Source organism: Pelophylax lessonae, assembly GCF_965119305.1.
Source record: "Pelophylax lessonae genome assembly, chromosome: 1".
Classification (NCBI taxonomy): Eukaryota; Metazoa; Chordata; class Amphibia; order Anura; family Ranidae; genus Pelophylax; species Pelophylax lessonae.
The window spans coordinates 34765517-34781120 of NC_138768.1; the positions used below are offsets into that span (position 1 = coordinate 34765517).

Genomic DNA, 15604 nt, shown 5'->3' on the forward strand with positions numbered 1-15604 from the left:
CAGCATAGGTGGAGAGTTAGGTAGATGACCTTAGCCTTCCAGACAAACCCAGCATGGGACTGTTACTGCCGGCGGCAAAGAGAGGAGTGTGACACTTGCTTTCCTAACAGTATTTTCTATAATTGTACAGACTTCATTGATGTCACAGACAGTTCTTGAAGTCTAATGTAATACAATATGTTTCTTTTACAGGATTTTCCGGACTATGTAAAAAAGTTGGATGATATTCTTCTGCAGAAATCGAAACACATTGAGAACCTCCGAGCCCAATTGCAGCTGTTCCTGGACATTTCTCCTACAGATCTGTCATCTTTGTCCTCTGCCCTGGACCTCGGCCAGCGGGATGACGCAGAGCGCCTGTGCTGCTCATAACATTAAATATTTTACCATCCCTCTAGGCCTTACAAGAACTTTGGCTTCTTCACGGTTCGGGCTTTGGGGAGACAAACCTTTTAATTTCCCTTTTTGAATACATTACTACAAAAGGCTGTCCTGGCCCGAACTTATTAGAAGAAATGGTCAAAGCCTGGCCTACAGGAGTATTTGAAGACTGAAGTCCTACTGTAGGAAACCGTTGGAGGGGTTGGAGACTGAAGTCATACTGTAGGGGACAGTTGGAGACTGAAGTCATACTGTAGGGGACAGTTGGAGACTGAAGTCATACTGTAGGGGACAGTTGGAGACTGAAGTCATACTTTAGGGGACAGTTGGAGACTGAAGTCATACTGTAAGGGACAGTTGGAGACTGAAGTCATACTGTAAGGGACAGTTGGAGACTGAATTTATACTGTAGGGGACAGTTGGAGGGGTTGGAGACTGAAGTCATACTGTAGGGGACAGTTGGAGGGGTTGGAGAATGAAGTCATACTGTAGGGGACAGTTGGAGACTGAAGTCATACTGTAGGGGACAGTTGGAGACTGAAGTCATACTGTAGGGGACAGCTGGAGACTGAAGTCATACTGTAGGGGACAGCTGGAGACTGAAGTCATACTGTAGGGGACAGCTGGAGACTGAAGTCATACTGTAGGGGACAGTTGGAGGGGTTGGAGACTGAAGTAATACTGTAGGGGTCAGTTGGAGACTGAAGTCATACTGTAAGGGACAGCTGGAAACTGAAGTCATACTGTAGGGGACAGTTGGAGGGGTTGGAGAATGAAGTCATACTGTAGGGGACAGTTGGAGGGGTTGGAGAATGAAGTCATACTGTAGGAGACAGTTGGAGGGGTTCGAGAATTAAGTCATACTGTAGGGGACAGTTGGAGGGGTTGCAGACTGAAGTCATACCGTAGGAGACAGCTGGTGACTGGGAACATGTTACATGAAACCGCTAAATTACTGGTATTAAATTAGGTCCTTTACACATCAATGCTTCCGCCACTGACTGCCGGGGCCTGGGAGCCACACTTCAAACACCAAAGGGCTACATGTGGCCCTTGGGCTGCAGGTTAGACAATGGGGGCTTTATGATGTCAATAATACTGTGGGGGTTTTCCTAATACTGAACATAGGGTGCGGTGTGTTTTGGAGTTGTCACCCTGTTAGTTGGTCTCACACAGTCAGGACATGGTGGTCGGGTGGGATGTTCTGATTGATCAGTCAGTACCTTTTTCATGCTCCTATGTCCTTGCAGCAGAGCAGGTTTTCCAGCTGTCTTCTGTACAGCACATTAGTACACATCTTCAGGGTCACAAAACTTTGCTGTAAGGACAAAATACTGCTGGAGTAGTTGAAAAGCTTTCCTAGTAAATGTGCTTTATATTTAAAGCTGGACTGAAGGCTGAATAGACAGATGGTTGCTGTAGGCTCTTGAGAGGAGTACTGAGGCAGGGGGTTGTGATGTTTTCAGTAAGCTATGTACAGCACCCTGCTCGCCTCTCCCACCAGCAATGATCTGCCTGTGTTGTGTAGAGAAGCACAGAGACCCAATGATGACACCCCTGCGTCTAAAAAAATAATATATGTAATAAAAACAAAGGTTTTATTTTAATATTTATTAGCATGGTGATGGGTGGGGAGAAAACCAGGAAGGCAAATTTTATAATCTGAATAAACTTCAGCTTTAAGGGTTTAGGTGCAATGGTGTTTCTTTCCTGTGTTTGAAAGCCACGTCAAATGCAGCAGCTTCCCATTACCTCCAGTGAAGTAGTAAAGGAGACTGTTCAGAGGCTGTGTTTAACCCAGTGTTCTCAACTCCGGTCCTCAGGGCCCACTAACAGGCCAGGTTTGCAAGAAAAGTGAAATACATCACAGGTGATATAATTTGCTGCTCAGTGATTGCAGTACTCTAGTCTGCATCTCCCCAAGGTAATACCTAAAATCTGGACTATTCGTGTGCCCTGGGGACCGGAGTTGAGAAACACTGGTTTAACCTGCTTTGCTTGTAATCCAAACACCTCAATAGAGAAAAAGCAATGCAAAGCAGGTCAGATGTAACCAATTTGAATGCATGTGTTCAAGCATTGCTGCTTTTCACATAAACACCTTTCCACACCAACCAAAAGAGTCTCATTACTACTAATAATCTGTCACTGGGCAGTCATCTGTGACATGAGAATGTGGGGAGGTTTGTGGGAAGAGCCAACACTGGAGGACTAGGCCAGTATACAGGGGTGGTTGTGTCCTATATCAGCCTATAGGGAGAGCTAACACTGGAGGACTGGACAGGTATACAGGGGTGGTTGTGTCCTGTATCAGCCTATAGGGAGAGCTAACACTGGAGGACTGGGCAGGTACACAGTGTTGGCAGTCTCCTGTATCAGCCTATAGGGAGAGCTAACAAAGGAGAACTGGGCATGTACACAGTGGTTGGCAGTGTCCTGTATAAAAGCCTATAGGCCTGTTTTAATGGACTTCAGCTTGTATAGGAAGAGCAGTTTGAACAACAAGCATTTACAAAGTATTTGCAGAACTTTCAGCAAGCTTTCTTGAAACTTTTAAAGCGGCCTTCAGTTGCACTTTGTAAATGTTGAACACAGATCCTAATAGGAGTGCTGATTGCCACTTGAAACAAGCTGCTAGCAGGTTTCAGCACTACTTGAATCTTGCTGAAGCATGCTAGCAGCTTGTTTAAAGTTACAATCAGCACTTCCATTAAGATCTATGTATAACATTTCCAAACAGGAGCTGAAGGGTGCTTTAAAGGCCTAAATAATGATGAAGCTTGCTGTTCACCCTGCTCCTATACAAGCTGATGCCCATGTGAAGTAGGCTATAAGGACAGCTAACACTGGATGGGTACACAGTAGTGGCAGTGTCCTTTCTTAGGACCCCAGCAAATGAAGGAAACGCCAGCCTCTCTATTATTTACTCACCTGGGCTTCTAGTTGGTAAGGAGACATCCATCCTTCATTTCCTCCTACTTTCCCTGTGCCAGCAGATTCTCTCCTCACCAATGCTTGTAGAAGAATTTCTGGATGAGTGACAGGAAGCATTTTCTATCTGCTCTTGTTAACCACTTGCCGACCGCTCCATGCAGATTTACGTAGATCTACATGATTATGTGCATGCGCGCTCCTGCTGTGATCAGACACAGCGGGAGTCAGCCTGCGGGAGGAGCGGGCTCGATCGCTGCTGGCCTCCTGCGATCTTCACCTAGAATAACAGGAGAGCCGCCTGCCTATGTAAACAAAGCAGTTGGCCCTTCTGTCAGAGAGCCAGGGAAAGATTGTGTGATTCAGCTAAGCTGCATCACTGATCTCTCTCTGCCTCTTTTAAATCCATCCCCCCACACAGTAAGCACAATAGGGCACAATAGGTTAACCCCTCCCCTGCCAGTGTCATTTATACAGTAACAGTGCATATTATTTAGCACTGATTACTGTATTAATGTCACTGGTTCCTAAAAAGTGTCAAAAATGTCAGTTGGGGGTCCGATCTGTCCGCCGCAATCCTGATAAAAATCGCTGATCGCCGCAATTACTAAAAAAAATAGTCCATAAATCTATCCCGTAGTAGCTTTTTGGGATGCAGAATACAAATTGGCTTAAACTGATAAAAAAATTCGATTTTTAAATTTTTTTTATTGGGAATGTTTTAGAGCAGAAAGTATAAAATATTGTTTTTTTTTCAAAATTGATGCTCTTTATTTGTTTATAGCGCAAAAGCGAGAAATCGCAGAGGTGATCAAATACCACCAAAAGAAAGCTCTATTTGTGGGCGAAAAAGTAAAACAATTGTATTTGGGTACACCGTCACACGACCGTGCAATTGTCATTTAAAGCAACGCAGTGCCGAATCGCAAAAAATGGCCTGGTCCTTAAGGGGGGGGAAACCTTCTGGAGCTGAAGTGGTTAAAGTGGAACTAAAGTCACCTCTTTAATGGTCCAAAGTAAGTGGGAAAAACCTTGCCTGTGCCAGCATCTTCTCCACCATCTACCTTCAGTTCTGCTTTAAAGCTGGCCTTGTACCTGTAGATTTTTAAATGTTTGTTGGATTCTCTAAGGCAGGGGTCTTCAAATTATGGCCCTCCAGTTGTTCAGGAACTACAATTCCCACCATGCCTAGTCATGTCTGTGAATGTCAAAGTTTTACAATGCATCATGGGATGTGTAGTTCGGCAACAGCTTGAGGGCCGTAGTTTGAGGATCCCTGCGTCTAAGAGTTAAAGGGGACTCTTCAACAATCACTTTTGATTGAGCAGAAAAATTGAAGGATGAATTTTTACGGTAACTAATTAATTTCCTTTAGTTAAACTCACTCCTTCCTGAGAAAAGATTGTAAATGGAGTCATGCACATGCTTTTGTCAAAGTTACTTCGGATTGTCAATCGAAAATCGAGACACTGACATGGTACATGAAGTAAACGTTTGTCTGAAATTAGTAGAGCTCATAAAGCACCATTAAATGCTCCAACAATTCTGATCTTTTCATTTTTAAATAAAAATCTACAGGTGTAGGGCCGGATTAGACATCCTCTGTAGTTCTCCAGGCTCTAGTGGTGACCGAATCCTCCCAATACTGTAAGTGAGTGTTACTAGTAGTGGATGGTCTATCCTCAAACTGCGGCCCTCCAGCTGTGGAAGAACTACACATCCCATGAGGCATTGTAAAACTGACATTCACAGACATGGCTAGGCATGATGGGAATTGTAGTTCCTGAACAACAGGAGGGCCGTAGTTTGAAGACCCCCTGGTCTAAGTTTTCACACCCAGTAACGCCCACCCACACTGATTGACATCTATATTACATTACCTCTCGCTCTAGCCCCGTTTTATCTTTTGGGGTGTCAAGGGGGGCTAGTGGCAGCACTTGTTACGCTCCAAAGGAGGAAGGGTGTAATGCTTAAAGTGGAGTTCCACCCATTTTTGGAACTTTAGATCTATGTAATCCCCTTTAAAATGGCTTTTACCAATGGAAACTTTTTTTTTTGCTAGTAAATACCTTAATTTCGGCTTTATTCCTCCTCTCCTCACTTCCTGGTCCGATCGGCGATGACGTCATTCGGCGATCCGCAGTGTCTGCTGGGATGTATTCTATTCCAGAAATCTCGCAGTAGCTGTATCTGTACTGAGCCGTGCCTGCCCCGCCTCCGCCCCGCCTCCTCTCATTGAGTTGCATTGTATGAATGTATTAAGGCCGTTCTCTGCCCCGCCTCCGCCCCGCCTCCTCTCATTGAGTTGCATTGTATGAATGTATTAAGGCTGTTCTCTGCCCCGCCTCCTCTCATTGAGTTGTATTGCAATACAACTCAATGAGAGGAGGCGGGGCGGAGGCGGGGCAGAGAACGGCCTTAATACATTCATACAATGCAACTCAATGAGAGGAGGCGGGGCGGAGGCGGGGCAGGCACGGCTCAGTACAGATACAGCTACTGCGAGATTTCTGGAATAGAATACATCCCAGCAGACACTGCGGATCGCCGAATGACGTCATCGCCGATCGGACCAGGAAGTGAGGAGAGGAGGAATGAAGCCGAAATTAAGGTATTTACTAGCAAAAAAAAAAAAAAAAAAGTTTCCATTGGTAAAAGCCATTTTAAAGGGGATTACATAGATCTATGTATTCCAACCTATTAAAAATGGGTGGAACTCCGCTTTAATGCAACTAGCAGTGAATTGTGAAACTTGTAGTCCTTTTACCAGGATGCTTTATGATGATGTCATCAAGTTGCTACAGGTCAACAGAAGGAAGAAAGCAAACTGGGCATTCACATGGCTGAACTTGAAGAATTGAAAGTGTTTAAACCACTTAAGGACCGGAAGGATTTGCCCCCCTTAATGACCAGGCCATTCTTTGCGATTCGGCACTGCGTTACTTTAACTGACAATTGCGCGGTTGTGCGACGCTGTACCCAAATAAAATTTATGTTCTTTTTGTCCAACAAATAGAGCTTTCTTTTGGTGGAATTTGATCAAATGTGCGTTTTTTTATTTTTTCCGCCATAAACAAAAAGAGCGACAATTCTAAAAAAAAAAAAAAATATATATATATATACTTTTTACTATAAAACATTCCCAATAAAAAAAAAAAAAATAAATAAAAATCCAAATTTTGGGATAGCGGTAATTTTTTTTTTTTCTTTAGCGGGACTGCGGCGGATGGATCGGACACTTAACTGACACTTTTGGGGGGACCAATGACACTAATACAGTAATCCGTGCTAAAAATATACACTGTTACTGTACTAATGACACTGGTAGGGAAGGGTTTAACACCAGGGGCAATCAAAGGGTTAAGTGTGTGCCTAGGGCAGTGATGGTGACCCTTGGCACCCCAGATGTTTTGGAACTACATTTCCCAAAATGCTCGTCTACACTGCAGAGTGCGTGAGCACCATGGGAAATGTAGTTCCAAAACATCTGGGGTGCCAAGGGTCACCATCACTGGCCTAGGATGTGCTTTCTAACTGTGTGGGGGATGTAATCACTGGATGAACACAGAGACCTTTGTTCCTAAATAGGAGGAACACAGGAGCCCTGCGTTCATCGCTGATAGAACAGCCATGGGAGCGAACTTGAGTGCTCGGCGGACATCCAAGTCTGCTGGACCCGCTGATTGGCTGCCCCTCTAGCCAGCTGGTGCGTGTGTGTGCGCCCGGCGGCGCACGTGCGCCCCCACTATCTGCTACACAAAGCGACTTACAGGTACTTTGTGTCGCGTAACACAGAGGCGACCTGCCGCAGTTTAACTACGGCGGCTGGTTGGCAAGTGGTTAAAAAAACGATTTTAACGTTAGTATTTATTGCACAATGACCTGAAGGTGGGGTGGGGTGGGGGGGGAGGGGTAGCGGGCTTGTTTTCATTTCTGTTTGATGCTTTGCTTTAAATATGTGCTCATTATCATGTGTTACCTACAGGGGGCAGTGTTCAAGGGGCAGAAAGCGTAAAGACAATCACTTTAATCACATCATTTTACAGAGGTTGTGGTATATTTTATACTTTCTACTTTATAAAACAATGGGAATTTATTTTTAAATTTCAGTTGGGATGGTGAGTAGTAAAAGCTTGCGTCCATTGATGCACAATGTTCTAAAGGAAGCATTGCATTATGAGCAGCTCTGTGCCTAAACCAATAGTACCTTTACCTTACAGAAGCGGGCAGGGGGGGGGGGGGGGATGTCAGTTCTTGAATTCAGGTGCACGCAAATGATTTTTTATCCGTTCTGCCTACTCTTCATTTTGGATTTTTCCTCTTGCAATACAAATGCCTGCTGCTAAGTTTTATTGGCTTCTCTCCATGTGTGCATTCGGTGTGGGCATTAGAGTGTAAGCTTCTGTGGTTCACGGTTTGATATGAATGGTTCAGTGTTGTACATAAAGTGTTGTAAAATACAGCAGCACTATAAAAAATAAAATAAAGGTGTGTGTAAATATATGCATTTACCTTGTGATGACTTTCTTTTCAGAGTGGTTTATTCACAGATATAAGGTGTGCAGTGGCAAAGGATATCAACGGTACATCACAGGGTATGTCCAGGCTGTATCCACAAACTTCCCTCTCCTGTCTTAAAGCGGAGTTCCACCCAAAAGTGGAACTTCCGCTTATCTGTCTCCACCCCCCCCCCCCCTCCGGTGCCACATTTGGCACCTTTCAGGGGGGTAGGGGTGAGCGGGTACCTGTTTTTGACAGGTACCCTGTCCCCACTTTAGTCAGACCTCACAGCGGTGAGGTACGTCAGAGGTTCGGCCCCCTCCTCCCTCTGCTTCCAGGCCAATTACCAAGCGCAGCGCGCTTCGCGCATGCGCAGTAGGGACCCGGCCGTGAAGCCGCAAGGCTTCACAGCCAGGTTCCCTTATCGGCAATAGGGGCGACAGCATCTGACAGCCGATGGAAACATGGGCTGCGGTGCCAACATCGCTGGACTCCAGGACAGGTAAGTGTTCTAATATTAAAAGTCAACAGCTACGGTATGTGTAGCTACTGACTTTTAATTTTTGGAGGGGGGGGGGGGGGCGCCAAACTCCACCTTAACATTATTTTTTTCCCTTTTTATCTTGTTCTTTTATTCACCCCCATCACATTTTCTTCAGGCTTGTAAAAGTCTTGCAGGTGCTGGGATAACAGTTCCGTTTTGACGCAGGCAGGCCCACCAAAACTACATTCCCCAACAACCCCCCCAGATCCCGTTCCCTACACAGTGTGAGGGCAGGCTCTTGGGAGTCAAGAAGACAGCAGCATTGGTTTACTAGGAAAGAAATGAATGCATGCTTATGGGAAGGGGCATAGAATAGGAATGCTGTAGTCCAGCAGGGCAGAGCGCTGGGCAGGACATACAATAATGCTTGGGATATCAGTGCAGCAGAGGCAGTGAGGGAGATTTACTAAAACTGGAGCACACAGAATCTGGTACAGCTGTGCATAGTAACCAATCTGCTTCCAGGTTTTAGCTGAGTTCACACTGCTGTGATATCAGACATCGTATGTGATTTGCACCGCATAGCTGTGCAGATCACGTACGATGTCTGTGCATGGCGAGTTCAGCCATACAGTTGTATGGCTGAAATCGCATGAAAATAGTGCAGGAACCCCCCCCCCCCCCCACACACTGGAATCATATGTGAACACCCATGCGATCCAATTCCTGTCCGAATTCACAGTTCACACTGTGATCTGCGAACCGATCTGGGGGTGTCATTAACTTGATATTGACACCTGCAGCGGTTTGCAGAGGACAGTGTGAACTGCCTGCGGGGGAGATGCGACACCAAAACCAGTACTAGAATCGCGTTGGCTCCCACATTGCATTAGTGGGAACCAGGGCTTATTGTCATAGCTTAAATGAACAAACTGAAGCTAGAAGCTGATTGGTTACTATGCACCACTTTTAGTAAATTGTCCCCACCCCGTGTGTGATTAGTTTAAATGGAGGAGGTTCAAGCGCACAGGATTTCTAGCTGATTAATGGGGTATCTTTTGCAGTATTAAAGAAAAAGAATAAGCTATTGTGCTAACCCAACCGTCATTTAACAGGGCATATAAGAGGGCCAGGAGAGTGGTAGGGAGCACCAGGTAAAGTGGATGCAACTCCTCTCAGATTAGGTCTTGAGATCCTAATGCACATATAAGAAACAAACACAAGAGGGCGCCTCCATTTAGGTGTAGTGATTTATTGAAAAAGTATAAAAGACAATAAAAAACTTTTTTTTCTCTATCATTCATTGACAGATGCAGCTACATATCTTCTTAGACCATTGGGTCATGCTGCCCCCTACAGGAGTAGGACACTAGGCAGGAAAAAGCTTTACCACGCCTATGGGGCTGTCCCTGCAGGCATAACCCCACACACTCTGCTACAGCCCTCAGTTTGTTTCTGCCTAGTTTAGGAGTAGGACCTAGTTCCCTGCTGGGACTTCGGTCTTAGCTATGTAAAAAGGGAAATGTTTGTTATATGTAATTTTTATTTACTAGTTAGAGTTCTTGGAAAACTACAAGCAGCAGCCGGCTGGGTTTTGGACTGGATAATCTAGATCCCTAAGGTCCCCTAGCCTGGGGCGTGAGCAGGTTATAGTCCAGCACTAGGCCTGGCCACGACAGAGCCCCTGAGGAATGGGGATGAGCCTGCGAGAGTGGACCTTCTCACTGGGACATGACGACCTGGAATACCCTGAGTTGCAGTGTAACCCCTGGCTGGCAGCACCCCCATCCCGGGTGGAAGGTGGTCTGTTCAAGTGGAGCCCACCTGGTACAATTGTCTGATGAGTAATGTTGTCCCCCCAATCCTCTGGTGGTCTCAGGGTGGACGTTGGCCCCCCTCCTGGAAATGGATGGACCATTGGGAGATCCCTCGGTTCCCCTGGCCTCTCGGACATACCAGGCCCCCTCCCAGTTGTTCCCCCCTTTCACTAGTAGGCTCCTACCTTGGGGGGGGGGGTGCAGTAATATTATGGCCACTGTGGCGTTCCTGCAGGGGGGGGGGGAAGACTGTCCTGGTGGTGTCTTTTATTAGGGACCTTCCAATGCCACTTGTCTGGGACCACCCCTCGGGGGTCCAGGAGACCGCATGCCACACTGTGGGGGGCCACCGCTTTGCTGTAGATTCGTGCTTATTATTTTCCATTGAAAAGCATGGGCTGCCATTTTCTGTTCATTCCCCATAGGAATGCATGGGGCGGCCATTTTCTTGTAGTCCACGATCGCTGGATGGGCAGAAGGCATGACACAATAGATCTAGCAATGACCCAGGCATTTTTTCTATTTCCTGTATAAGATCGTTTTTACTTTCTGTTTCACAGAACGTTCCAGTAAGCTTCCTGAGCGGTTGGGTAATGTTTTTGGGGATCCCTGTAGGTTTTCCTTACTCACTTGCGGTTTTGCATCCTTTTTAAAGTGACATTGCATTATTTTAATTCAGTGACAAAATTTCACCTAAAGACCCCCCCTCAGTGCGGCTGTGGGACCCTCCCCGGGTCGCAGTGTCTGTCTGCTTTTACAGCAGTCTTGAAAAGCCTGGTGTCAAAGGTAGATTTTGTGTTCAAAAGTATTGATAGACGCAAACGTCCGCTGCCTTCAACTCCATCTGTGGTAGCCTCAGATTCTGAGGCAGATATGGCTGCCGAGGACGCTGCTCATCCTGATGGATCGGTGTCCTCACTTTCTGATGGTGAAGAAGACCTGTCCTAGTCAGCCTCTGCGTTGGAATGCGCATTGGTGGAAGCACTCATAGTTTCTGTGCGAGAAACTTTAAAAATGGCAGATAAGTCTACAGCGCCAGGTACGCAGGTGTTTTTTGGCTCACGCAAAGCCCAGAAATCAGGCAAGGTGTTTCATTGTCCGGAGTTTTTTTGACAATATTGTTAATGAACAATGGCGGCACATAAAACACACGCTAGTAGTGCCCAAGCACTTTAAATGCCGTTATCCCTTTGGTAGGGCAGTTTCCACTCAATGAACCGTACCACCAAAGGTGGATCACCCAGTTTCCAGGTTGAAGTCTACTGTGGTTCCGGTGGATGATTTCCTGGCCTTTACAGACCCTGTGGATAGACGGGTGAAGTCTCTGTCCCGCCCTCTACATGTGTTGTTGGGGGGGGGGTTTCAAACTAAAAGCAATCTTTGTGAACCTTCTGGCGACACACTGAATGGGTGAAGTTACTTAATGGGAACTTGGAATCTGGACAGCTTACTGTGCCCAGAAAAGAGGGCAAGGTGCGTCCAATCATGGATCTTAAGGCTCTGAACCGCTTTGTGTGGGTACAGAAGTTTAGAATGGAATCCATTCGGACAGTAGTGGTGTCCTTACACCAGGGAGACTTTTTGGCCTCCATAGATATCAAGGAGGCATATCTACACTGGACACCAGCAGTTTCTTCGCTTGGCTGTAGAAGAGGAGCATTATCAATAAGTGGCGTTATCCCTCGGGTAACTCTCATTTGGCCCTGTTTGAGTGATCCGATGATCACTGTCAGGACTCTGGAAAAGTTTGCGTGGAAAATCAGTTTAAAAAAAATCTGCCCTGATACCTTCATTGAGACTGGATTATCTGGCCCTGACTCTGGATTCCGCTTTGGCGAAGCTCTTTCTTCCCCTGGACAAGCTGCAGAAGTTGAAGGGGGCAATTCGGTTGCTGTTGGCAAACAATCTGTCCTTGCATGCGGGGCCTTGGGTCTGATGGCATCAACCTTCGACGCAGTTACATTTGCTCCGTTCCACACGAGACCTTTGCAAAGGGAGATTCTTGTCAAATGGAACAAGGATCTGAAGTCCTTGGACAATTTGATTTGGTTGAGCCACAACACAAATTCTGCTCTGTTGTGGTGGCTTTAGTCACCAGCACTATGCCAGTCTTTCCTGCCATGGTTTTGGATGGTGGTGACCAAGGACGCCAGTCTGTCAGGTTGGGCGGGGTGCTCGGAAAGCTCTGTGCCCAGGGAACCTGGACAGTAGAAGAGTCAAAACTACTGATCAATATTTTGGAGCTTAGAGCAATAAAGCTTTGTCTAAACCACTGGATGACTCATCTGCGAGATTGAATCCGAACCCGACAATGCCATGGCTGTGGCTTACAGCTATCATCAGAGGGGCACCAAGAGTGTTTTGGCAGCCAGGGAGGGGGCCGAGATTCTGGCTTGGGCGGAAAAGTTGGTTCCAGCCCTCTCTGCTGTACAAATCCCAGGTGTGGAGGACTGGCAAGCGGATTACCCGAGTCGTCAGGTGTTGGATCAAGGGAAATGATCCCTACACCCGGAGGAGTTTTATGTCCAGTGGGGGGACACCTGAGGTTGATCTATTTGCTTCTTGTCTCAACAAGGAGGTTCTGAGGTTCGTAGCCAGGTCTCGGGATCCTCTGGCCGACGCCACAGACGTACTGGTGGCTCATTTTGTGGGGGGTGGTGTAGTATTGGCTGATTTATGCCTTTCCTCCACTGAAACTCCTGCCGAGGCTTCAATGCAGGATAGAGGTGGAAGGGATTCTGGTGGCCCCAGACTGGCCCCGTCAGTCTTGATACGCAGACCTTGTGTTCATGTATGATGCGGCTCCCCTTATGGTCAGGGTGTCTGCAGTGCTGGCTTGTGAATGCCAAAGGGAACCTGCGTCCTCCATCCCCAAGGTCTCACGCACAGATACAATCAGTGCTTCCACCAGCGCATTTTCGTGTGTGGTTGCAGATGTGGAGGTATCTTCCTCATTATCTGAGGATTCCGGGCGCAGACCCAGCAGGGCGACCCACATCTGTGGTGGCCGAATCAAATTCGGGATCTGATGAGGCAGGGAAAGGTGGGGGATGTTTTTTTTTTTTTTTTGCAAGCCAGTCACCCAAAAACCACCTCCACCCGGGACACAAAGGAATCCAGGACCGTCGTCAGTGCATTAATGAATGGTTGGTATCCGGAGGGCCCAGCGGCGCACCCCCCGCCATCGCCAGCACAGCACCCTGCCCCCACCCCAAGAGGTTCACCAGGCCACCCCACAGCCCCAGCGCCTGTGAAGGGGTGGGCGACAAGATGGCCCACAGGGACCACCATGAGGGGGGGTGCCTAATGGGAACTCTGGGGTCCAACCATCTCAAGGAGGGCCCACATCCACTCCATAACCCTCCAGGAGGAGAGGGGGGACAGTTCCTTACCATATCACGAACCAGGTGGGCACCGCTCCAGACAGAACCTCCTCTCTATTGAAATGGGGGGGCTGTCGGCCAGGAGGAACACTATGACTTGGGCTGAGACCCGGTTGTATGCGACTTTGCGAGGCATTTAACTCGCAGCCCAGCCCCCGTCCTGTGGGGCTATGTTGTGGCCGACCTAGTGCAGAGCTGAGGTCTGGGCCCGCTCCCTGGCCAGACTGGGGTGAGTACTGGATCTAGATTATCCAGCCCATTGCCCAGTCTGGCAGTTGATTGTCTCACAGGAAGAAAAAAAAAAAAAAAACTCTAAAAAGTAAATTGCCAGGACCAGAGATCCCAGCAAGGAACTAGGTCCTTACTCATGACTAGGCAGAGGAAAAAAAAAAAAAAAAAAAAAAAAAAAAAAAAAAAAGAGTCCCTATAGCAGAGAGAGAGTATACCCACTGGGACTGCCCATAGGCGTAGCCAGATTCTTCTTCTGCCTAGCGTCCTACTCCCATAGGGGGCAGTATAACCCAATGGTTATGACGATCAGGAGCTGTGTCCGTCAATGAACGAAAGAGAAACAGGGATTTTTGGTTCACACATATTGCAAAACATATTTAAGCTGGTCAACTATGTCAAAGTAATCCCTCTTATGGCCAGTCCTACTCTGTTCTGCCAATGCTACGGTGGACATTGTGCAAACATGGGGCAAAGAGACACAAATTTCCTGTTTTTCATTCCAAAGTTTGCTTTGGGTGAAAGGGTGTAGCAGTGTGCAGAGAGTTCATCCAGAATTTCTAGTGTTAACATGTGGTCACACTCTTTAGCACCTGATAGATAATATACATGTGCAAGTTATTTGAATTTGAGCACAGGTATTTCTGGTTTCTTTAGCCCATTACAGATACCGATCCAGTGCTATCCACCCAAGAACCTCTTCTTTTCCGGCAGCGCTTGGTCTTGTACCACCATGTTTGACTATGACATCACTGATAGGCTAAATATATAAAAATAATACTGCGCTTACAAACAAAAATCATAAAGCTGCTAGCACTAAAATCGACAAAAAGTTGTGTACATATAAACTATATAAAAGTGCTATGATTGATAGGCTGGTGGCTGTTCTGGGTTTAGCCTGCGTGCCTCCCGATGATGCGCTGATAGACCTGTCTCCTCCTTTCCTCAGTGTAAGGCATAGGAAGCACAGTGCATATCATTTTCCTAGGGCAGTGATGGCAAACCATGGCACCCCAGAGATGTTTTGGAACTACATTTTCCATAATGTACAACTACACTGCACAGTGAATGAGCATCATGGGAAATGTAGTTCCAAAACATTGGGAGTGCCAAGCTTCGCCATCACTGGCCGAGGCGAATGACATGCACGGTGAACTTTTTTTTTTTTTTTTTGGGGGGGGGGGGGGGTGAGGGGAGGAGGAGGGGAATTCAGTTTGAAAATTTTCTTTAAAGAAATTAGGGGGAAAAAAAAAGCCTTGCTATACAGGTGAAGGGGCATAAATCCAATTGATCCTCCTTACATCCTTGTGTAAAGCTCTGCATTGAACCTATGTTCTGCATCGGTTTGCTCATTTAGGAAGATGAAGGTAGATCTCAGAACTCGGCTTCCACCATTCCTAGAAGTGGGGAGTGTAAAGTTTTGTGTCCCAAGACATGAGTAGAGAGAGCCATATGGCATGGATTACTCACAGCCAGAGTCAGTATTTTACAGTTTTATTAGTACCTCTGAAGGGAGAAAGAAAATATTTAGCAAATTACTTGTTTCAAGACTCAGATTTACATTTTCTTTTTATTAAACAATATACAACATAATACACTTTGTACTATCAAAACTGACTGGAAATGCTAGATGTCGTTCTGGAAAGGATGCCAAGAAGTGTGGACAAAGTGCTTTAATAAAGGCGATTTTGGAGGGCTGATTGGTAATTTCTGATGTGATAGTATAATTTACCACTAAACTCAACATTTATAAATAAAAGTAGTGTTTCCCCCCCCCATCACCATCATCATCCCCACTCCCTCACTACATTCAGATATTCTCTCTTGCCCACCTACTAGGGGTGGGGTACAAACCTGCTGCAGTGGCTTTGGCCTCCTGC

At 46.6% G+C, this 15604-nt stretch overlaps 1 protein-coding gene across 1 annotated transcript in view; it reads left to right on the plus strand.

The window, feature by feature from the left end:
• The window catches only part of KIF24 (kinesin family member 24), a 53147-nt gene extending 52623 nt beyond the window's left edge, over positions 1 to 524 (plus strand). Inside the window, exon 12 of the mRNA XM_082256344.1 lies at positions 193 to 524. Within this exon, the coding sequence (XP_082112470.1) occupies positions 193 to 372 (180 nt within the window). The 3' untranslated portion in view covers positions 373 to 524. The remainder of the gene's footprint in view (positions 1 to 192) is intronic.
• Positions 525 to 15604: the final 15080 nt, after the last annotated feature.